This window comes from Manis javanica, chromosome 4 (genome assembly GCF_040802235.1).
Source record: "Manis javanica isolate MJ-LG chromosome 4, MJ_LKY, whole genome shotgun sequence".
NCBI classification, from domain to species: domain Eukaryota; kingdom Metazoa; phylum Chordata; class Mammalia; order Pholidota; family Manidae; genus Manis; species Manis javanica.
The window spans coordinates 136,951,900-136,976,504 of NC_133159.1; the positions used below are offsets into that span (position 1 = coordinate 136,951,900).

At 35.1% G+C, this 24,605-nt stretch overlaps 1 protein-coding gene across 4 annotated transcripts in view; it reads right to left on the minus strand.

The window, feature by feature from the left end:
• The window catches only part of TAOK1 (TAO kinase 1), a 183,180-nt gene that overhangs the window by 42,535 nt on the left and 116,040 nt on the right, over positions 1–24,605 (minus strand). For all 4 annotated transcript variants that reach the window (XM_073235077.1, XM_073235076.1, XM_073235079.1 and 1 more), the window contains 5 exons: positions 18,310–18,403; positions 15,895–15,976; positions 13,306–13,473; positions 11,054–11,257; positions 667–801 (listed from right to left, as the gene is read on the minus strand). In XM_073235077.1, coding sequence (XP_073091178.1) covers positions 667–801; positions 11,054–11,257; positions 13,306–13,473; positions 15,895–15,976; positions 18,310–18,403 — 683 coding nt within the window. The remainder of the gene's footprint in view (positions 1–666; positions 802–11,053; positions 11,258–13,305; positions 13,474–15,894; positions 15,977–18,309; positions 18,404–24,605) is intronic.

Consider the following 24,605-nt stretch of genomic DNA (forward strand, 5'->3'; position numbering starts at 1 on the left):
TAAGTTTGGTAAATCAGATAATGCCTGTATTTTTTCTCTGCCATATTTTCTAATAGCCTTCTTTTTATATGGTATCATAACATTATTTCCTTCTATTCCTAGTATCCTTTATCATATTTTGCTCCTACTTATCTGATTGATCAGGATTGTAAAGTACCCCACTATAACAACATCCTTATAATGGACATCCTTTTTATTGTTATTTGGGAAATTAGAACTGTATTTTAAATATATCAAATTGGATTACCTGCCATATCCCAGATATTCACCCTCATTTTGGTTAGATTCAGAATTTCCTTATTGTCAATTCTTTTGTATTTTTTCACTCTCTTGTGCGCAAAAACAACTGCTTATTAAAGGCTAAAACCATTTGTTTTATAAATACTTTCTTTATGGCCCAAATGAAAAGTAATCTGAATTCATATTTAGTACCTTGTAGCCCTCTTAGGCATTTAATATATTCTACCACACGAGTTATTTGTTTTGAAGACATAATTAGTTTACTGTCTCTCAGAGTATTTTGTAGGATTTCTCATAAGCACTTAAATGTTCACTATTTAGCAAAGTAAATATGAAATACAAAAAAATAAGATATAGTTATACTTGATTAGAAATGTCTAAGTCCAACATAAAAAAATATATTTCTGATTCAGGGGAGGTACATACCAGTGATGCCGTCCGTATAGTAGCAAAGTGTTCTCGATTACGGTAGTGTGACTTATGACGAGATACTTGGGGTGGAGACTGTGGATCCGATGCTCTTGTTCTAGGATCTCCCTCTTCTCTGTAATTTTCTTCCTCCTAGTTGAAGATAGAGATAATACTATATGAGGCAAACAAACATAGTTCATTTGAAATTTTAAGAAAATAAAAGTTTAAAGACAACTTGGTCAATAAATCTAACACACAATTTTAAAAAGGAACAACAAAAATTGGCAATGTTGGCATTTTATTATCAATATAATTAGTATACAGAGACCTTTTTGTCCTCAGTGTTTGAACATAGCACACAGATTCAAGATAAGTAATGTATATGGCTAGATTTATATCCTATTTATTACACACAAAATTGAAAAGCTTTACTGTAATTTAAAAAGATGATGAAATATGCAGACAGTTATTTTAAACAGCAATAATAAAATTAATTACTCTAAGTATCTTGGGTTTTAGAAGCAATAATGTAGCTTAAAAATATCTTTGCAATACTTTATAATTTATAATACCATAATTTTGTAATTTGTCCAAGTAATTAAAAGAGTTGAATGGGTATCTTTCCATGCTGAAAAATACTTGACAAAATTCAACATCCATTCATGATTTAAAAAAACTCAACAAACTGGGTATAATAGAAGACATGTATCTCAACATAATAAAGGCCATATATGACAAACCCACAGCCAACATCATACTGAACAGCGAAAAGCTGAAAGCTTTTCCTCTAAGATTGGGAACAAGACAAGGATGCCAACCCTCCCAACTTTTACTCAACATACTACTGGAGGTCCTAGCCATGGCAATTGGATGATACAAAGAAACAAAAGGCATCCAGATTGGTAAGGAAGAAGTCAAACTGTCACTGTTTGCAGATGACATGATACTGTACATAATAAAAGCCTAAAGAATCCACCCAAAAACTACTAGAATAACTGAATTCAGTAAAGTTGCAGGATACAAAATTAATACACAGAAATCTATTGCATTCCTGTCACTAATGATGAACTAGCAGAAAGAAAAATTCCATTTACAACTGCATCAAAAAGAATAAAATACCTAGGAATAAACCTACTGAAGGAGGTAAAAAACCTACACTTTCTTCAAGAGAGAAATTAAAGAAGACACCAATGAATGGAAATACATCCCATGCTCATGGATAGGAAGGAAGAACTAATATAAAATTGGCCATCCTGCCTAAAGCAATCTACAGATTCAATGCAATGCCTATCAAAATGCAAACAGCATTCTTCAATGAACTAGAACAAATAGTTCTAAAATTCATATGGAATCACAAAAGACCCCAAATAGCCAAAGCAATCCTGAGAACAAAACTGGGGAGATTACACTCCATAACTTCAAGCTTTACTACAAACCCACAGTAATCAAAACAATTTGGTACTGGCACAAGAATGGACCTGACTCATAGATCAATGGAACAAAATAGGGAGCCCAGATATAAACCCACACATATATAGCCAATTAATATATGATAAAGGACCCACAGATATACAATGGCGAAATGACAACCTCTTCAACAACTGGTTTTGGCAAAATAGGATAGCAACATGGAAAAGAATGAAACTGCATTATTGTCTAACTCCACACACAAAAGTAAACTCAAAATGGATCAAAGAAATGAAAGTAGGTCATGAAACCATAAAACTGGAGGAAAACATAGGCAAAAATCTCTTGAATATAAACATGAGCAACATTTTCCTGAACACACCTCCTTGGGCAAGGGAAACAAAATAAAAAATGAACAAGTGGGATTATATCAAACTAAAAAGCATTGCTACAGCAAAGGACACCATCAGCAGAACAAAAAGGCATCCTATAGTATGGGAGAATATATTCATACATTACTTACCCGACAGGTTGTTAATATCCAAAATGTATACAGGAATCACATGCCTCAACACCCAAAAAATAAATAACCCAATTAAAAAATGGGTGGAGGATATGAACAGATACTTCTCAAAAGAAGAAATTCAAATGGCCAACAGGTACATGAAAAGATGCTCCACAACACTAATCATCAGGGAAATGCAAATTAAAACCACAGTGAGGTATCACCTCACACCAGTTAGGCTGGCCAACATCCAACAGACAAGAAACAACAAGTACTGGTGAGGACGCGGAGAAAGAGGAACCCTCCTATACTGTTTATGGGAATGTAAATTAGTTCAACCACTGTGGAAAGGAATATGGAGTTTCCTTAAAAAACGAAAAACAGAAATACTTTTTGACTCAGGAATTCCACTCATGGGAATTTACCCAAAGAAAACAAGATTCCTGATTCAAAAAAACATATGCACCAATGTTTTTCGCAGCACACTTACAACAGCTAAGAAATGGAAGCAGCCTAAGTGTCCATCAGTAGATGAATGAATAAGAAAGAGGTGGTACATAAACACAATGCAACACTATTCAGCCATAAGAAAGAAACAAATCCTACAATTTGCAGCGTCATCATGGATGGAGCTAAAGAATATTATGTTCAGTGAAATAAGCAAGGTGGAGAAAGTCAAGTACTAAATGATTTCACTCATTTGTGGAGTATAACAACAAAGCAAAACTGAAGGGACAAAACAGCAGCAGACTCAGACTCAAAGATGGGACTAGCCATTACCTAAGGGGAGAAATTGGGAGGGAGAAGGGGATTAAGAGGCATTATAATTTGTAATCACAATATAGGTAGGCCATGGGGAACACAGTATAGCATGGAGAAGACAAGTAGTGACTCTATAGCATCCTACTATGCTGGACAATGACTGCAATAGGATGGGGGGTACTTGATAATATGGGTGAATTCTGAAATCACAAAGTTGCTCGTGAAACTTTCATATGATTGTGTATCATTAGGATTCAAGATAGTGGCATGAGATGTAAGAGAGAGAACTCCTCCCAAAACCACATATAATACGAAAACATAGTTACTACAACTAACCCTAAAAGAGCAACAGGAAAGAAGGCTGCACCAGACTGCATACACCTGGAGAACAGAGCAGAACTCACGAAACAGGGTAACATACCAAAGCCTTGATCTGGTGTACCCAAGACCTTTCCCCAACCCAGCTCACTGGCAGGAGGAAGAGTAACGGAGTGGGGAGGCAGCAGAAGCCTAGGACTGCTGAACATCCAGCCCTGGAGATCTGCTCTGGGAGTAGAAACCTACATTTCATGGTGGTCTGGAGATTAGTGGGGTTGGAAAGCTAAGACAGGCGGAATACTTGGAGAGACTGAGATTCCAGCCATTTGTGGAGGACGGGGATCCACATCCAACTGTTTTGGGACAAAGGAAAGGCAGTGGAATGAGAGGCTTCCTAGCAGCGAGACGCCTGCTGAAGCGGCAGTGTTTGCATGGAGCTTGCTACATGGGAAAAGGGATAGTTAGACATGGTTGACTGGGCATGCTCTGCCCAGGAGGTTGAGAACTTTCAGGGGCTTCAGGCCCTCCAACTCCCTGGCTGCCTACTCAGCTCCGAGGCCCACCACCAGGCCTGCTGCACCTTCCTCCTGGCCTGCTGGCACTGGCTCGCAAACCTGCAGTCCCAGCCCTGGTGTCAAGCCAGCCCGAGGGAGGCCCTGCCTACTACAGCTACAGACGCACAGTGCATAGGCTTACAGCTGTGTGCTCCACCCACTGGTTCTGAAAGTGGACACAGGCACTAAAGACGGGAAGCAAGAATCAGCTCTTTCCTCCCTCCAGGCACCAGTGCCACTCCGCTGCAACCCATGAAATCGCTCCGGGGGCTGAGCAGCTCCAGACACTAGAGTTACTGGACACTAGAAGATGGCATATATAAATGAAATGTCAACAGAACCTGGTTTAAACAAAATTCTCAGAAACACCAGTAAAAGGGCCAAATGAAACTGAACTCACCAATCTTCCTGAAAGAGAATTCAAAATTAAAATCATAAACATGCTCATGGAGGAACAGAAAAAATATTCAAGAACTCAGGGGCGAATTTAGGATGGAGATTCAATCATTAAGAAGTACCATATCTGAAATGAAACATAAAATGGAGGGATTAAAAGCAGATTAGACTTGGTAGAAGAGACAGTACATGGAATAGAAATTAGAGACGAGGAACACTAAGAAGCTGCGGCACAGAGAGATAAAAGGATGTCTAAGAATGAAGAATATTGAGAGAACAGTGTGACCAATCCAAATGCAACAACATTTGCATTACAGGGGTACCAGAAGAAGAGAGAGGAAAAGGGAAAGAGAGTCTTTGAGGAAGTAATTGCTGAAAATTTCCCCAACCTGGAAAAGGAGATAGTTTCTCAGGTCATGGAGGAGCACAGATCTCCCAACACAGAGGACCCAAGGAAGACAACACTAAGACATATAATAATTAAAATGGGAAAGATCAAGGATAAGGACAGAGTACTAAAGTAGCCAGAGAGAAAAAAGATCACATACAAAAGGAAACCCATCAGGCTATCATCAGACTTCTCAACAGAAACATTACAGGCCAGAATGGAGTGGCATGATATATTTAATGTAATGAAGCAGAAAGACCTTGAACCAAAAATACCGTACCCAGCAAGATTACCATTTACATTTGAAAAACAGATTCAACAATTTCAGATACACAAAAGCTGAGAGAATTTACCTGCAACAAACCACCTCCACAGTGCATTTTGGAGGGACTCCTATAGATGGAAGTACTCAAAAGGCTAAACAACTGTCACCAGAGGTAATAAAACCACAATAAAGAAAGTAGAACAGCTAATTACTAAGCAAATGCAAAATTAAATAAACTATTCCCAAAGTCAATCAAGGGATAGACAAAGAGTACAGAATATGATACTTAATACATAAAGAATGGAGGAGGAAGAAAAAGGAGGAGAAAAAAAGAACATTGAGATTGTGTTTGTAATAGCATATTAGGTGAGTTAAATTAGACACTTAGATAGTAAGGAAGTAAACCTTGAAGCTTTGGTAACCACGAATCTAAAGCCTGCAATGGCAATAAGTACACACCTATCAATAATCACCCTAAATGTAAATGAACTGAATGCACCAATCAAAAGACATAGAGTCACTGAATGGATAAAAAAACAAGACCCATCTATATGCTGCCTACAAGACACTCATTTTAAACCCAAAGACATACACAGACTAAAAGTGAAGGGATCGAAAAAGATATTTCATGCAACTAATAGGGAGAAAAAAGCAGGAGTTGTAGTACTTGTACCAGAGAAAACAGACTTCAAAACAGAGAAAATGACAAAGAAGGACATTAGAAAATGATAAAGGGGTCAGTCAACAAGAGGATATAACTGTTATAAATATCTATGCATCAAATACAGGAGCACTTAGATATGTGAATTAAATACTAACAGAATTAAAGTGGGAAAAAGAATACAATGCAATCACTTTAGGCTTCAACACAACTTTCACTCCAAAGGACAGATCAACCAGACAGAAAGTAAGTAAGGAAACAGAGGCACTGAACAACATATTAGAACAGATGGACCTAATGGACATCTACAAACACTCCATACAAAATAAACAGAATACACACTCTTCTCAAGTGCCCATGAACATTATCAAGAATAGATTATTTACTAGGCCACAAAAGAGAGCATCAGTAAATAAAAAAGCATTGAAATTGTACCAACCACCTTCTCAGACCACAAATGTATGAAACTAGAAATAAATTATTCAAAGAAAATGAAAAATCCCACAAACACTTGGAGGCTTAACAATATGCTCCTAAATAATCAATGGATCAATGACCAAATAAAAACAGAGATCAAGCAATATATAGAGACAAATGACAACAATAATTCAACACCATAAAATCTGTGGGACACAGAGACGGCCATGTGAAGAGGGAAGTATATTGCAATACAGGCATATCTCAGGAAAGAAGAAAAATCCCATATGAACAGTCTAAACTCACAATTAACAAAACTAGAAAAGAAGAAGAAAGGAGGCCCAGTAGAAGGGGGCCATAGAAGGAGTGAGTAGAAGGGGGGACATAATAAAGATTAGAGCATAAATAAATAAAATTGAGAAGAATAAAACAATAGAAAGAATCAATGAAAGTCGGAGCTGATTAGCTGAGAAAATAACAAAATAGGTAAGGCCCTAGCCAGACTTACCAGGAAAAAAAAGAATCTTTACACATAAATGGAATCAGAAATGAGAAAGGAAAAATAACTACCAACACCACAGAAATACAAAGAATTATAAGAGAATACTATGAAAACTTATATCCTAACAAAGTTGATAACCTAGAAGAAATGCACAACTTTCTAGAAAAATACAACCTTCCAGGGCTGACCCAATAAGAAACAAAGAATCTGAACCACTTAAAAGCAATGAATTGAATTGGTAATCAAAAAACTACCTAAGAACAAAATACATGGATCTGATAGCTTCACTGCTGAATTTTATCATTTAGTGAAGATTTAATACCCACCCTCCTTAAAGTTTTCCAAAAAGTAGAAGAGGAGGGAATACTCCAAAACTCATTCTACAAGATCAGCATCACTCTAATATCAAAACCTGGCAAAGACACCATGAAACAAGAAAATTACAGACCAATATCCCTGATGAACATACATGCAAAAATGTTCAACAAAATATTAGCAAACTGAATTCAAAAATACATAAAAAAGATCATCCATTATGATCAAGTAGGATTTATTCCAGGGATGCAAGGATGGTACAACATTCGAAAATGCAACAACATCATCCACCACATCAATAAAAAGAAGGACAAAAACCACATGTTCAGCTCCATAGATGCTAAAAAGGCATTAGACAAAATTTAACATACATTCATGATAAAAACTCTCAACAAAATGGGTATATAGAGGGCAAGTACATCAACATAATAAATGCCATTTATGACAAACCCACAGCCAACATCATATGTAACAGCAAGAAGAAGCTGAAAGCTTTTCCTTTAAGATTGGGAACAAGACAAGGATGCCGACTGTCCCAATTTATATTTAAAATAGTTCTGGAGGTCCTCACCAAGGCAATCAGATGACACAAAGAAATAAAAGCACTCAAGACTGGCAAGGAAGAAGTTACACTTTCACTGTTTGCAAATGACATGATATTGTAGATAAAAAACTGTAAAGAATGCACTCCAAAACTACTAGAACTAATATCTGAATTCAGCAAATTGCAGGATGAACTAGCAGATAGAGAAATCAGGAAAACAATTCCATTCACAATTGCATCATAAAGAACAAAATACCTAGAAATGACCCTAACCAAGGAAGTGAAGATGTATACTCTGAAAATTACAACACTCATGAGAGAAACTAAAGAAGAGACCAATGAATGCAAACACACCCCATGCTCATGGAAAGGATTAATTAATATTGTCAAAATGGCCATCCTGCCCAAAGCAGTCCACAGATTCAATGCAATCCATATCAAAATACCTAGAGCAAATAGTTCTGAGGTTCATATGGAGCCACAAAAGACCCCGAATAGTTAAAGCAATCCTGAGAAGGAAAAATAAAGTGGGGGGGATTACTCTCCCCAACTTCAAGCTCTACTACAAAGCCACAGTAATCAAGACAGTTTGGTACTGGTACAAGAACAGACCCATAAACCGATGGAACAGACTAGAGAGCCCAGGTATAAACCCAAGCATACCTGCTCAATGAATATATGATAAAGGAGCCATGGATATGCAATGGGGAAATGACAGCCTCTTCAACAATTGGTGTTGGCAAAACTGGAGAGCTACATGCAAGAGAATGAAACTGTATTGTTTAACCCCGTACACAAAAGTAAATTCAAAATGGAACAAAGACCTGAATATAAGTCTGAAACCATAAAACTCTTAGAAGAAAACATGGGGAAAAATCTCTTGAATATAAACATTTTTCCTGAACACCATCTCCCAGGGCAAGGGAAACAAAATAAAAAATGAATAAATGAGACTACATCATGCTAAAAAGCTTCTGTACAGCAAAGGACACCATCAGCAGAACAAAAAGGCATCCTGCAGTATGGGAGAATACATTTGTAAATGACATATGCAACAAGGGGTTAACATCCAAAATATATAAAGAACTCAAATGCCTCAACACCCAAAAAGCAAATAATCCTGTTAAAAAATGGGCAGAGGATACAAACAGCACTTCTCCAAAGAAGAAATTCAGATGACCAAGAGGCACATGAAAAAGATGCTCTACATTGCTAATTGTCAGGGAAATGCAAATTAAAACCACAATGAGATATCACCTCACACCAGTTAGGATAGCCAACATCCAAAAGACAAACAACAACAAATGTTGGTGAGGATGTGGATGGAGAAAGGGGAATCCTCCTACACTGCTGGTGGGAATGTAAACTAGTCGACCACTATGGAAAGCAGTATGGAGGCTCCTCAAAAAAACTCAAAATAGAAATACCATTTGACCCAGGAATCCCACTTCTAGGAATTTACCCTAAGAATGTAGGGTCCCAGTTTCAAAAAGATATATGCACACCGATGTTTACTGCAGCACTATTTACAATAGCCAAGAAATGGAAGCAACCTAAGTGTCCATCAGTAGATGAATGGATAAAGAAGATGTGGTACATATACACAATGGAATATTATTCAGCCGTAAGAAGAAAACAAATCCTACCATTTGCAACATGGATGGAGCTAAAGGGTATTATGCTCAGTGAAATAAGCCAGGAGGAGAAAGAGAAGTATCAAATGATTTCATTCATTTGTGGAGCATAAGAACAAAGCAAAAACTGAAGGAACAAAACACCTGCAGACTGACAGAACCCAAGAATGAACTAACAGTTACCAAAGGGAAAGGGACTGGAGAGGGTGGGTGGGAAGGGAGGGATAATGGAAATAAGGGGCATTATGATTAGCACACATAACATAGGGGGGTCACAGGGAAGGCAGTGTACCACAGGGAAGACAAGTAGTAACACTATAGCATCTTAGTACTCTGATGGACAGTGACTGGAATGGGTATGTGGTGGGGACTTGATACTGGGGGGAAACTAGTAACTACAATGTTGCCCCTGTCATTTTATATTAAAGATACCAAAAAAAATTATACGTAAAAGAAAAATATTGTGTATCAATGATAGAAAGAGAGAAAGAGACAAAGAAAGAACTGATATCTCTGCTATTATGTAACTTGGATAATTAACTGAAGAGAAAGCCAATTATGTTGGCAACTAAATAATTGTGGGAATAATCTTTTTTATGGCTAATTCTACTGCCTAAGAGTATAAAGATTAAACATTATATTGAGCTGAATAATACAACTACTTAAAAATCATTCCTAGTAACTCTGTATGTGTGGTAAAACATATATAAAATTTGACATTTTAACCATTTTTAATTTATGACTAAGTGGTGTAGTAACATTTTCGGTGTTACAGAAACATTATATCACTATTTTGAAAATGTTTCCATCAAACAGAAACTGTATATATTAACAGAAAGTATTTATTTCATCTTCCACTTCCCCTTAGCAACCTCTAATCTACTTTCTATGAATTTGCCAATTTTAGATATTTCATATATGTGGAATTCTAATAATATTTGTCCTTTTGTATCTGGCTTATATCACTTAGCATGTTTTCAACATTCACTCACATTGTAGAATATATTAGAATGCCATTCCTTTTCACAGTTGAATAATATTCCATTATATGAATATACTACGGTTTGTTTAGCCATTCATGTGTTGATGAACACTTTGTTTGGTTCCATTTTTACCTATTGTGCCTAGTAACTTTTTGGTAATATTGAAAGCAGTGAAGTTAAAAAGGAAGCATTGCTATCAATTGTGAAAAGAAGTTACCTGACCTTCAAATGTTTTCAAGAAAATTTAAAATCTTACATGTGAAAGTGTAGCAAACATCCATATTTCCTATACCGAGAAGTTGTAATTTTCTACAATTACACTCAGTTTTATTTAAAAAATGTAAACATTATGGAAAATGCAAAAATGACTTTTGATATTCACCCGCCTTAACCCTTTTTACACTTCCCAAAGGCAACCATTATCATTAATATCATGTTGTATACTATTTTTAAATACCTTCATTTTCATCTAAGTAACTTCAAATAATACATTATCAGGTATTTATTTATTTATTTATTTATCCTAAGATTTAAAAAATATTCTTTTTGCATTCTCAAAACATGTTTCCTAAATGCAGATATTAAACTGAGAATTAAAAAGCCTTTTGCCATTTTAAAATAAGTTGCCTAAAATTATGTTCCAAACTTCTGAAACATCAAAGGGAAAAAAAACCCAACCTCTTAAACTAACCAGAGTAAGAAAATTAGTTACCAAAGTTGAAATTTTTTTCACTGAAATTGAAATACTCACAGGTTTTAAATGGATGACAGAACTATTAGACATGACTGTGTGGTCTCCCTCCATCATGTCTAGCTCACTCTTGTCATCTGAGGCATCTGGAAGACTGTTAACACTACTGCTTTGACTACTGGCACTGATGGACATACTGGGAATAGACTGATTACTTCCAACACTATTCACTGTTCCTGTCCGTCCAACACCGTGATCTTGTTCCTGAGGAAAAAGAGCATTAGATTCAAATATCTTTATCTCCTGAATTCTTGCTTATTAGCACCTAGCACACTGCTTGGCACACAAGCAGTCTATTTTGAGAAATTCCTTGTATTTACCAAGACCAGGAAGTTTATCAATTGTTAGTTGACAGATTAAAAAAATGACCAACAAGTAAATACCAAAAAGCCCAACCATGTGAAAAAGTTAATCAATTCTGAGTTATTTCCAAAGTGTAGTCTTTTCTCTAAAATTTTTGAGATTACTTCGAAATCCATTTCTACTACACATCTCATACGGTATACACAGAGACGCTGCTCATTTCTCAATGATTCCAATGGTGAATTTTTTATTTTTAATCCTATAAACATCCCATTTAGTTATTTTTTATTGAAGCCTTTTATATTTTTTTCTTCTTAGGATATAGTCTTTCGCCTAACCTTCTTCCACTAAGTAATTTCATATTAATTCTATTTTTTGTGTGTGTAAAATTAAAAATTGTATATATATTTAATCATAATTAGTAGACCGTTCTTCTGAAGAAACCAACAACCTTTGGTATCTGGGCACCAATATTATAGTCTTACCAAACCAAAATTCTTTAAGATATGTGGAATAATAAATACAGATCCATGGTATATAGAGGATCTTTTCTTACATCCACAGCCTAACAAAGTTGCTGTCATTCTAATGTTTAATGACATTAGAATTTTATTAATTTCGCTTTAATAAAGTACTTCACATACCTAAAATAGCCCAATTTTCTAGTGACTACGGTTAGAACTAAAAAAAAGATAAAAACAAAATCAAAAACACCAAAACTGTATGTAAGAAAGTCTTTTATTTTATAGTTCATTAATTATGTAGTGCTATTAAAAAGAAAAGTAACCACTACTCCTGCTTTCAGAATGCAGGGATCTTTCTCACTAGAAAGCAATAAAAAAGAATCAAAGCTTTGGCATTCCGGCATGAACAAAGAAGAAAACAGAAAATACTTAGACTAAAAAAGATAGCTCTACAAATAATAAGCTTTACATTTTCCTTGTGAGGAACTTCTGTAACATTTCTACTGCAAATTTGGAAACATGGCAAAATGGAAAGAACATGGTCTCAAGAGTAATATACGAATCCGAACCCACATGCTTCTACAGTAAGTTAGTTAACCACTCTGAGCCTTACTTAACTCACCTGTAAAATGAGTATTTTAGAACCACGTGGAGGACTGAATCCCTATACACAACTGAAAAGAATAGAGTTTTTTTTTTTTTTTTACTTATTTTTATTAAGGTATGATTGATATGCACTCTTATGAAGGTTTCACATGAAAATCAATGTGGTTACTACATTTACCCATATTATCAAGTCCCCACCCATACCCCAATGCAGTCACTGTCCATCAGTGTAGTAAGATGCCACAGATCCACTATGTGCCTTCTCTGGGGTACACTGTTCTCTGCATGAAGAATCAAGTGTTCTTAGTAACAGAATAAGAATGCTTGGTAATTTTTTTCCCCCCCAGGATAGATTTTGCTAACTCACATGTTTATTTTATTTATTTATTTATTTTTAAAGAAGCAAGAAATTTCCAATTTAATAAACATTTATCAAATATTATATAAAAGGCACTGGGGGAAAGGTTTATACAATAACCAAGATAAGGAGAATGGTTGGTAATTCTAATGACTTCTGTGTGAGCACCGTCAACTTCCAAAGCCTGTAATTTCAAATACTTGCAAAGTTGTGTCCATGCCATCAGACAATCAGGCAAAAAAGTGTTCAGTGGCCCAGAATTTTGAGAGGGACTAGATTAAATAAAAATTGAACAGGTTTCTTTAATAAAAGACTTCACAGAGCTTTACTATGCTAATATGCACTACCAAGAGATTGGTTTAAAGAATGCAAAACCTTTTTCCCCACCTGGGACCTTAGAGAATCACTGTTAATACACAATCTGGAAACCACTGATATAAAAGATTCTTGGCAAGAAAAGCTGCATAAGGAAAGAAACCAATAAAGAGACCCCAATATCTGAGCCATTTCTCAGTTATTACCTCTTCTTCTTCCTGTGCTTCTACTGCTGGTCCATTATGTGCCTCCTGGAAAAGGAGCTTCTTCATCTTTCGGTACTGCAGATTGTCCAGCTCTCTTACTGCATCCTTTGTCCTTTGAATGAGATCTATTAACACTGTTTCAGGGCGCTCCCGAAGAACAAACATGTGCTGGTTAAGAGTAGAAGGCAAAAGTCAGGTTGAAACCTATATATTTTTTCATTCAGAACGAATGAATCCCTTCTTAAACCCTAGAGTTACTATCCTAAATAATGATAGATAATGCATGTAATCAATAGCTATCTAATTCTGCTGTGCTTTTTACTTCTTATATTTATAAAATTTAATTTACATGTATATACTCTATGCCTACATAACATCCCCCGTACTTTTTGAAAACATTGAACATGACACCTTTGTTGGCCAACTGAAAATGCAGAGTTGAAATAATCATAGTCTAAGTAAACATTAAGAATTAAGTCCAACTAGAGCCCTAAGTAAACGCTCACAAATTCTTAGAACTGATTTCATAGAGGAGACACGTTCAGTTCTGAATTACATTAGATTTCAACAGGAATGTATTTAGTGATGGTGAATTACGTAACATACCACTTGGGTATTACGTGTTACTTTACCTTGCTTAAATGACACTTCATAAAACACTAGCAGTTGATTAAAAGACATTATGTATTAGTGATATTTACCATTAATACTTAATAAAGCTTAACATTATCAAATACAGAAAAGTAGAAAGAACAATTCTACTATAGATTATCACTGTTACTTTTGGTATTTTTATGGATATTTATTTCTCAGAAATTTTCTGTGTATAGATTTTGTTTTGTAGTTAGCACACAGATTGCAGAAAGATGCCTTGTGCACTGGAGTTCATGAGATGATTTTGAATTCTTTTAACACTTTTACCTCCTTTATTAGCTCAAATTTATTTCTTCTCTGAAGAGTTGTAACTATACATTATTCTCTTTTCATTGCTGTAAGTATTATGCTATTTCAACTCATAAACATAATGCCTACAGACTATTTCATCAAATGTTCATGCCAAAATTACATAACCATTATTCTAATTCTGGATAATTATTTTCAATTTTTCATTCTGAGATAAATAGCTTCATATATTAAATCACTTTTTTCCATTTTATTTTTTTTCCTTATGACAGACTGCAACAGAAATGTGATTAGGCCAAAGGGAAGGATGCACTTGACAGATATTTCCTATCACTTCCAATAAGGTCAATACACAAAATGGACCAGGTACATGAATATACATGCAGGATCTAATTACCCAAGGCCAAGTATCCATTCCTGGAGGGTTGGGTTATTACCAAAAGAGCGTCTTTTGCCTTCATGAGGCAAATGTAAGAAGCCAGTCACATTCTTCCTTTTCCTGAGCCTTAGCTTGGTATGTACCATTATTTATGATATTTGGTCTTTTTTATTTGAAAATAATATATTTAATAGTTTTCTAAGTTATTTGTTTTCTATAAATGGATCCTGCTTATTTTTCACTAACATAATTCATAGCTATACTAAACCTTTTGTTGCTATTGTGAATAATTTTTTAGGCTTTCATTTGAGACTGTAAGTGTGCTTATGGCCTAAAATTTTGTTAAGTGTTACTGAAACTATATTGCTCTTCTACATACTGTAGTCGCAAATAATACTACTGAATATATACATGATCCTTTCAATATCCTTGCATCTTGAACTGTGTGTTGGTGAAAATAAACTGAACCTCTTTGAAATTCTAAAATACTCATGCAGAAAGTCTAATTTTCTAGTGAAAAATCCACAAAATTCCTTAGGGTCACAAAGAGATAGAGTCAACTGCTACTCACTAATGCCTTATCTAGATGTTTTAAGAACTATATTAAACTGAACAATACTATTATTGCTATTAATAAGATGTCAACCTATAAATGAAATAAAACATTTTTGAGAACAGAAAGCATACACTAATAATTTATTTAAATTAGGTAACCAAACCTATTGAAAAATGAATAGAATTCACATTACTTTTAAAATATTTTCATTGCTAAGTTAGAAAAACATATTTCTCAAAAGGAAACAAAAATGTGATATCCATTTTTAGCAGTTCTTTTGAAATCTCTTTTCTCCCACAGTATTTACGTAAATGTATTACACATCATTTCTCTTACTTCCATATTATTTTATATAGAATAGATATATAAAGTGTGGTAGATACAAAACTTAAATCCAAAGTTAAACTATGTTTTCCCAATTCTGAAATGCCATGGTTCCACATGAATTAAAATATATTGTTGTAACTCATGAATATATGCTTGCACATATAAAAATTAAGCCATTTAGTACTACTAAATTGGATATTTAACTATATAATATATTCTATTCAGACATGGTAAAAGCAGCTAATTTTGAAAAACAAATGAAAAAACTTAGCAACTAAGAAAGTTTCCAAGAAAGAACCGTATTAAGAAATTAGTATTTCAGCAAAAACAAGCACAGCGTACTTAATACTGATTCGGAATCAAAGAAGAATAAAACACATTCTTTAAATAATTTCTTAGGTTTTCAAAACAGAATATAACTGACCTTTAAAAGTTCCTCTGATGTAGGGCGATCTTGAGGGATTTTCTGGAGGCAAGAATCTACAAAGTTGCGAAAATAATCAGACCTATTGTAAAGGAAAGTATCAAGTGAACATATTGCTACTTCCTTTCAAAACACATTCACAAATCAAGGCATGGGCCTACAGGTGGCAGGGAGAATAGAAATGATTAAAAAAAAGTAGACACAATACACTATATATTTCATCATGTAAGTCTATAAAAAGCTATGCAAAGCAACTAATGAATCTTTACCATTTTCCAAAGATAAATTTGCACACATTATCTTAAAATCCTGCTCCCACATACTTAAGTATCACAACTCATTCTACATTGAGGTAAATTAGAGAAGTTAATCATTTTCCTTTTTGCATTCAAATCTAAGATAATGATCTTCTTAGTTTTTTTTTCCTTTTCTCTAGCCACCTCTCTTTCTTGCTTGACCCCTCGATCATCTTCCATATAGCATGTTTCAGAACATCACAGTATTCATATTGGAAGGAACATTTTTATACCTAAGTATTTAGCATCCTCGAGCAAATGGATAAAAGTTCCAGAAAACAGTAAGATGTTTTTTAAAAAATCTGAATTCTGGAATACACTATTATATAGCGTTACTGATGAGAGTTAGTAAGGCAGTAAGTAAAAAATATTCCGACAATGCCTGTCACCAATATTAAAATAAAAATTTTAATTATTTTAAACAGGAATGTTTGTCATCAATATTAAAATAAGATTTAAGTCTTTCAAACAATATGGCTTCTCTCTCACTTACCAACTTTACATTTCCCTGTATGGCCCCGGAAGATGACTGGTTAGCCAGAGACGGGTAAGATTCCTCAAGGGAGGAACAACCTAAGACAGGCACAGTCGCAGGGGGGCCATCAGGTGAGAAATTGGGGAACAACAGTGGTGAAGCTTAGAACCTCACCCCCCTCCCCCTGTGTTGAGAGAAATCTTCTGCATCCATGGATGTTTTATTGCCCTTGTCTAGCTCGGATTAGCACACAGTCTACAGGCACACACCTGATCATCTACAATTGCTCTCTTACAACACTAAACTATGTTTTCTACCTTTATCTTGCATCTACCTACCACTTCACCAGTTTATTAAAAATAAAAATAATAATAAAGGGAGAAATGTGGGATCCACATATAAATTAAATATAAAAATCAAACGAATATTCATATTTGACCTGATTGTTTATAGTTCATAATGCGTGATCAGAACTGAAAGTTTCTGTGATGAATGCCCTTGTATGTTCACCATGTCAGAACTTATTCACTATGTAAGAATTCGTTCACTATGTAAGAACTTGTTCGTTATGCTTCAGAAGATTGGAGACTGATGAGAACTAGGCTTGAGATGGATTAATGATTGTGCATTGAGCATTGACCCCCCTATACAGAATTATATTGTTGTTAACAACCATTTGATCAATAAATATGAGAGATGCCCTCTCAAAAACAAAAAGAAAAAAAAAAACAACTAAGATTTAATTCTTTTATACAAGAATTCTTTCTGAATCCCCAAAGTATCAACCACTGTAAAAACAGCCTGTGTTTAGTGTATTTATTATTCATATGTACCATAATAAACTCCGTGCCAAGATTTCTTCAAAATATCTCTACAGAAGCAGCAAAGACCTATGAACTTGTCTTAATTATATAATGCTAAAAAATAAATTATTGCTACTTTATGCATATTACTTGTGAATTTTAAAGTATGCTAGGTAGTCCCCCAGAACTTTTCAAATGCTAGATACACCTGAAGAATTTCCAATAAAAATTTTCTATTACTGATAAAAATCCTTGTTTCTTAAAATTGGCCATCTGTTCTCAATAAACTTTACATGAGTAACCACATTATCAAAGAAATAGGAGATGCAACATCAAAGCAAATTCTGAATAATAAATAACAATTAGAATGATCCAAAAATTATGAATTACCTGGTAACTCTGATAAATTATCAAATCATTTTTACCTATGTTTCATACCGTATCAATTATAAACCATTTCCCAATTAAATATCTCTATAGGTTGTGGAAATCTATATATTGCAGTTATAAAATATGAATGGTTAAATCATGCTATTTATTACATAATCAGGGTTGTATGCGTCGCTAAGGTGCAAAAAATATATTAATTATTATACAAAAGCCATACTTTTTGCTCCCATGTAGCATCATGTATCTTTTATTTCTAAACTGAGTTACATATATGCTATGAAAAGTAGAGATAATAAAGGATAAACATGATATAAGGATAAAATAATGCTATTTTAATATTTCTTCAGGTTATATACACTTCACCTAATTGAAATGAAATCATTTTGATAACATCATAAAAAAGTATTTAAATTTTACCATGTTGAACAATATATCTCTCAGCCATACTCACCATTCATTAGACTGTAGTGTAGGGGATTCATTTTGGGCTATGTGATATAAGGCACTCATTGCATTCATATTAAATAAAGGAGGCTTCCTTTCCGCTATAAAAGAAAGAAAACTTCCTGTTAAAATATGTGCCTATTATATAGGAGCGTGGAAGTACTGTTGGCTTTTTTTTCTTTTTTAATAAACCCCAACTTAGCAAAAAAGTTTCCAGTAGAGTTCAGAGAACTTATTCAAGTAAGTCAATAGAGTAAATTACAGCCCTGATGCACATCATCTCTAAATAGTGTATTTTTCCAAAAAACAAGAACATTCTAAAAGAACCTAATACATTCATTAAATCAGACCATTAATATGAATACATGACTATTACCTAATCCTCAAACTCCATTGCAGTTTCAATCAAATGTCCCAACAATGTCCTTTGTAGGAAAAATGAGCTTTGATCATCTGCATCCTTCAAGGAAATTGTCCATTTTTTCTACGTTTTACGCTTCCATAAAATTGTTCATAAAATTTCCCTTATACTCCTTTCAATATGTGTAAAATCTGCAGTCATGTCCCGTCATTCCTGATATTGGTTGTTTGTGTCTTCTTTCTGCTCAATCTAGCTAAAGGTTTATTAATTTCATTAATTTTCTCAAAGAACTAATTTGCGATCTCATTGATTTTCTCTATTATTCTCATTTTCTATTTAATTGATTTCTACTATGACATTTTTGGCTCTCTTTATTCTGTTTACTGTGGAATGAATTTGCCCTTCTTTTTCTAGTCTTAAGGTGACAGTTGAAGTCATGACCTTGACAATTCAGAAATACACAATTTTGACTCTTGAATGTCCTTCAGTTTGCCTTTGTGCTGTTATTAAATTTAGATCTGTGGGAGGAATATCACAGAAGCAAATGTCACGCTTTTCTCAGTGTATTCTATAATGTGGTACATGATTTCTGATCATCTTGTTATTGGTAATGTTCACTTTGATAACTTAAGGCCATTCCACAAGGTTTCATGGTAAAGTTTCAGTTTTTTCCTTTGTAATTATTAAGAATTTGTGAAAAGGTACTTGAGTCTATACAGATATTCTGTTTTGCATAAAGATTTCATTTTACTCTCTTATTGTATGAATTTAGATTCTTCATTTAATAATTTATAACCTGCTACTATCATTCATTTTGATGTTGAAATTGTTTCATTTTTCAGCAGTTAATCTTTTTAACCTGACTTCTTTCTTTCTGGCATGACTCCGTCATTCCCTGCTCAGTTCCTTACTTTCTGGCACACTAAGATGTTTCAGGATCATATTATACTTTCCCTACAGCAGACATGGCTCAACCATTTCTCCAAGGAGCTGTGGCAGTCAATGTGCTCACTGCTACAGCCTATGTCACTTCTCTTAGATCCTGTCAGTGGATAGAGGAAGGGAACACACACGTCCCTCATATATTTGTATTCATACTTGCACATTAGATATTTTTTACTGCCTTTATTTTATTTTTATTTTGTTATCACTGATATACAATTACATGAAAAACATTATGTTTACAAGGCTCCACCCTTCACCAAGTCCCACCACAAACCCGATTACAGTCACTGTCCATCAGCGAAGATGCTGTAGAATCACTACTTGTTTTCTGTGTTGTACAGCTGTCCCCATGCCCCCCCAATTATACATGCCAATTGTAAAGCCCCCTTTCTTTTTCCCCACCCTTAACCCTACCTTCCCACACATCCTCCCCAGTCCCTTTCCCTTCCGAAACTGTTAGTCCTGTGATTCTGCTGCTGTTTTGTTCCTTCAGGTTTCCTTTCTTCTTATACTCCACATATGAGTGAAATCATTTGGTACTTGCCTTTCTCCGCCTGGCTTATTTCACTGAGCCTAATACCCTCTAGCTCCATTCATGTTATTGCAAATGGTAGGATCTTTTTTCTTCTTATGGCTGAATAATACTCCATTGTGTATATGTACCACATCTTCTTTATCCATTCATCTACTGATGGACACTTAGGGTGCTTCCATTTCTTGGCTATTGTAAATAGTGCTGCGATAAACATAGGGGTGCATCTGTCTTTTTCAAACTGGGCTGCTGTATTCTTAGGATAAATTCCTAGAAGTAGAATTCCTGGGTCAAATGGTATTTCTATTTTGAGCTTTTTGAGAAACATCCATACTGCTTTTCACAATGGTTGAACTAATTTACATTCCCACGAGCAGTGTAGGAGGGTTCCCCTTTCTCCACAACCTCACCAACATTTGTTGTTGCTTGTCTTTCAGACAGTGGCGATCCTTACTGGTCTAAGCTGATATCTCATTGTGGTTTTAATTTGCATTTCTCTGATGACTAGTGATGTGGAACATCTTTTCATGTGTCTGTTGACCATCTGAATTTCTTCTTTGGAGAACTGTCTGTTCAGCTCCTCTGCCCATTTTTTAATTGGATTATTTGTTTTTTGTTTGTTGAAGTGCATGAGCTGTTTATATATTTTGGATGTCAACCCTTTATTGGATCTGTTATTTATGAATATATTCTTCCATACTATAGGGTACCATTTTGTTCTTGATGTTGTCCATTGCTGTACAGAAGCTTTTCAGCTTGATATAGTCCGACTTGTTCATTTCTGCTTTTGTTTCCCTTGCACGGGAAGATATGTTCATGAGGAAGTCGCTCATATATATGTCCAAGAGATTTTTGTCTATGTTTTTTTCTAAGAGTTTTATGGTTTCATGAGTTACATTCAGGTCTTTGATCTATTTCAAATTTACTTTTGAGGGGTTAGACAGTGATCTAGTTTCATTCTCTTACATGTAGCTGTCCAGTTTTGCCGTTTTGCCAGCACCATCTGCTGAAGAGACTGTCATTTCCCCATTGGATGTCCAGGTCGCCTTTATCGTATATTAATTGGCCATGTATGTTTGGGTTAATGTCTGGAGTCTCTATTCTGTTCCACTGGTCTGTGGCTCTGTTCTTGTGCCAGTACCAAATTGTCTTGATTACTGTGGCTTTGTAGTAGAGTTAGAAGTTGGGGAGTGAAATCTTCCCCACTTTATTCTTCCTTCTCAGTATTGCTTTGGCTTTTCAGGGTCTTTGGTGGTTCCATATGAATTTTTGAACTATTTGTTCCAGTTCATTGAAGTATGCTGTTGGTAATTTGATAGAGATTCCATCAAATCTGTATATTGTTTAAGGCAGGATGGCCATTTTGACAATATTAATTCTTCCTAGCCAAGAGCATGGGGTGAGTTTCCATTTGTTAGTGTCCTGTTTAATTTCTCTTAAGGGTGTCTTGTAGTTTTCAGGGTATAGGTCTTTCACTTCCTTGGTTAGGTTTATTCCTAGGTATTTTATTCTTTTTGATGCAATTGCGAATGGAATTGTTTTCCTGATTTCTCTTCCTACTGGTTCATTGTTAGTGTATAGGAAAGCCACAGATTTCTGTGTGTTAATTTTGTATCCTGCAACTTTGCTGACTTCCTGTATTAGTTCTAGTAGTTTTGGAGTGGAATCTTTAGGGTTTTTTATGTACAATACCATGTCATCTGCAAATAGTGACAGTTTAACTTCTTCTTTACCATTCTGGATTCCGTGTATTTCTTTGTTTTATCTAATTGCCGTGGCTAAGACCTCCAGTACTATGTTGAATAACAGTGGGGAGAGTGGGCATCCGTCTTTTTCATGATCTTATAGGAAAAGCTTTCAGCTTCTCGCTGTTCAGTATGATGTTGGCTGTGGGTTTGTCATATATGGCCTTTATTATGTTGAGGTACTTGTCCTCTATGCCCATTTTGCTGAGAGTTTTTATCATGAATGGATGCTGTATTTTGTTGAATGCTTTTTCAGTATCTACGGAGATGATCATGTGGTATTTGTCCTTCTTTTTATTTATGTGGTGGATGATGTTGATGAGTTTTCGAGTGTTGTACCATCCTTGCATCCCTGCGATGAATCCCACTTGGTTATGGTGTATGATCCTTTTGCTGTATTTTTGAATTCGGTTTGCAAATATTTTGTTTAGTATTTTTGCATCTACATTCATCAGGAATATTAGTCTGTAATTTTCTTTTTTGGCTGGGTCTTTGCCTGGTTTTGGTATTAGGGTGATATTAGTTTCATAGAATGAGTTTGGGAGTATTGCTTCCTCTTCTATTTTTTGGAAAACTTTAAGGAGAATGGGTATTATATCTCCTCAGTATGTCTGATAAAATTCTGAGGTAAATCCATCTGGCCCAGGGTTTTGTTCTTGGGTAGCTTTTTGATTACTGATTCAATTTCTTTGCTGGTAATTGGTTTCTTTAGATTTTCTGTTTGTTCCTTGGTCAGTCTGGAAGGTTGTATATTTCTAGGAAGTTGTCCATTTCTTCTAGGTTTCCCAGCTTGTCAGCATATAGGTTTTCATAGTATTTTCTAATAATCCTTTGTATTTCTGTGGGGTCTGTCGTGATTTTTCCTTTCTCGTTTCTGATTCTGTTGATGTGTGTTGACTCTTTCTCTTAGTAAGTCTGGCTAGAGGCTTATCTATTTTGTTTACTTTCTCAAAGAACCAGCTCTTGGTTTCATTGATTTTTTTCTATTGTTTTATGCTTCTCAATTTTATTTATTTCTTCTCTGATCTTTATTATGTCCCTCCTTCTGCTAACTTTAGGCCTCATTTGTTCTTCTTTATCCAATTTTGATAATTGTGACGTTAGACTATTCATTTGGGATTGTTCTTCCTTCTTTAAATATGACTGGATTGCTATATACTTTCCTCTAAACACTGCTTTTGCTGCGTCCCACAGAACTTGGGGCTTTGTGCTGTTGTTGTCATTTGTTTCCATATATTCCTTGATTTCAATTTTAATTTGGTTGTTGGTCCATTGATTATTTAGGAGCATGTTGCTAAGCCTCCATGTGTTTGTGAGTCTTTTTGTTTTCTTTGTACAATTTACTTCTAGGTTTATATCTGTGTGGTCTGAAAGGTTGGTTGGTAGAATTTAAATCTTTTTGAATTTACTGAGGCTCTTTTTGTGGCCTAGTATGTGGTCTATTCTGGAGAATGTTCCATGTGCACTTGAGAAGAATGTGTATCCTGCTGCTTTTTGATGTAGAGTTCTATAGATGTCTATTAGGTTCACCTGTTCTAGTGTTTTGACTAGTGCCTCTGTGTCCTTACTTATTTTCTATCTGGTGGATCTATCCTTTGGAGTGAGTGGTGTGTTGAAGTATCCTAAAATGAGTGTGTTGCAGTCTATTTCCTCCCTTAGTTCTGTTAGTATTTGTTTCACCTATGTTGGTGCTCCTATGTTGGGTGCATAGATATTTACAATGGTCATATCCTCTTGTTGGACTGAGCCCTTTATCATTATGTAATGTCCTTTATCTCTTGTTACTTTCTTTGTTTTGAAGTCTATTTTGTCTGATACTAGTACTGCAACACCTGCTTTTTTCTCCCTGTTGTTTGCATGAAATATCTTTTTCCATCCCTTGACTTTTAGTCTGTCTATGTCTTTGGGTTTGAGGAGAGTTTCTTAAAAGCAGCATATAGATACATCTTGCTTTTTTACCCATTCTATTACTCTGTCTTTTGATTGGTGCATTCAGTCCATTTACATTTAGGGTGATTATTGAAAGATACGTACTTACTGCCATTGCAGGCTTTAGATTCGTGGTTACCAAAGGTTCAAGGTTAGCTTCTTTAGTATCTTACTGTCTAATGTAACAGCTTATTGAGCTGTTACAAACACTATCTGGTGATTCTTTATTTATCTCCCTTATTCCTCCTCTCCATTCTTTATATGATGGGTGTTTCATTCTGTGCTCTTCTGTGTTTCCTTTGACTGCTTTTATGGGTACGTGATTTTATTTTTTGCCTTTATTTAGTATTTGGTTGGTCTCCTTTCTTTGCTGTGATTTTATTTTCTCTGGTGACATCTGTTTAGCCTTAGGAGTGCTCCCATCGAGAGCAGTCCCTCTAAAATACCCTGTAGAGGTGGTTTGTGGGAGGCAAATTCCCTCAACTTTTGCTTGTCTGGGAATTGTTTAATCCCTCCTTCATATTTAAATGTTAATCATGCTGGATACAGTATTCTTGGTTCAAGGCCCTTTTGTTTCATTTTATTAAATATATCATGCCATTCCCTTCTGGCCTGTAATGTTTCTGTTGAAAAGTGTGATGATAGCCTGATTGGTTTTCCTTTCTAGGTGACCTTTTTCCTCTCTCTAGCTGCCTTTAATACTCTGTCCTTGTCCTTGATCTTTGCCATTTTAATTACGATGTGTCTTGGTGTTGTCCTCCCTGGTTCCCTTCTGTTGGGAGTTCTGTGTA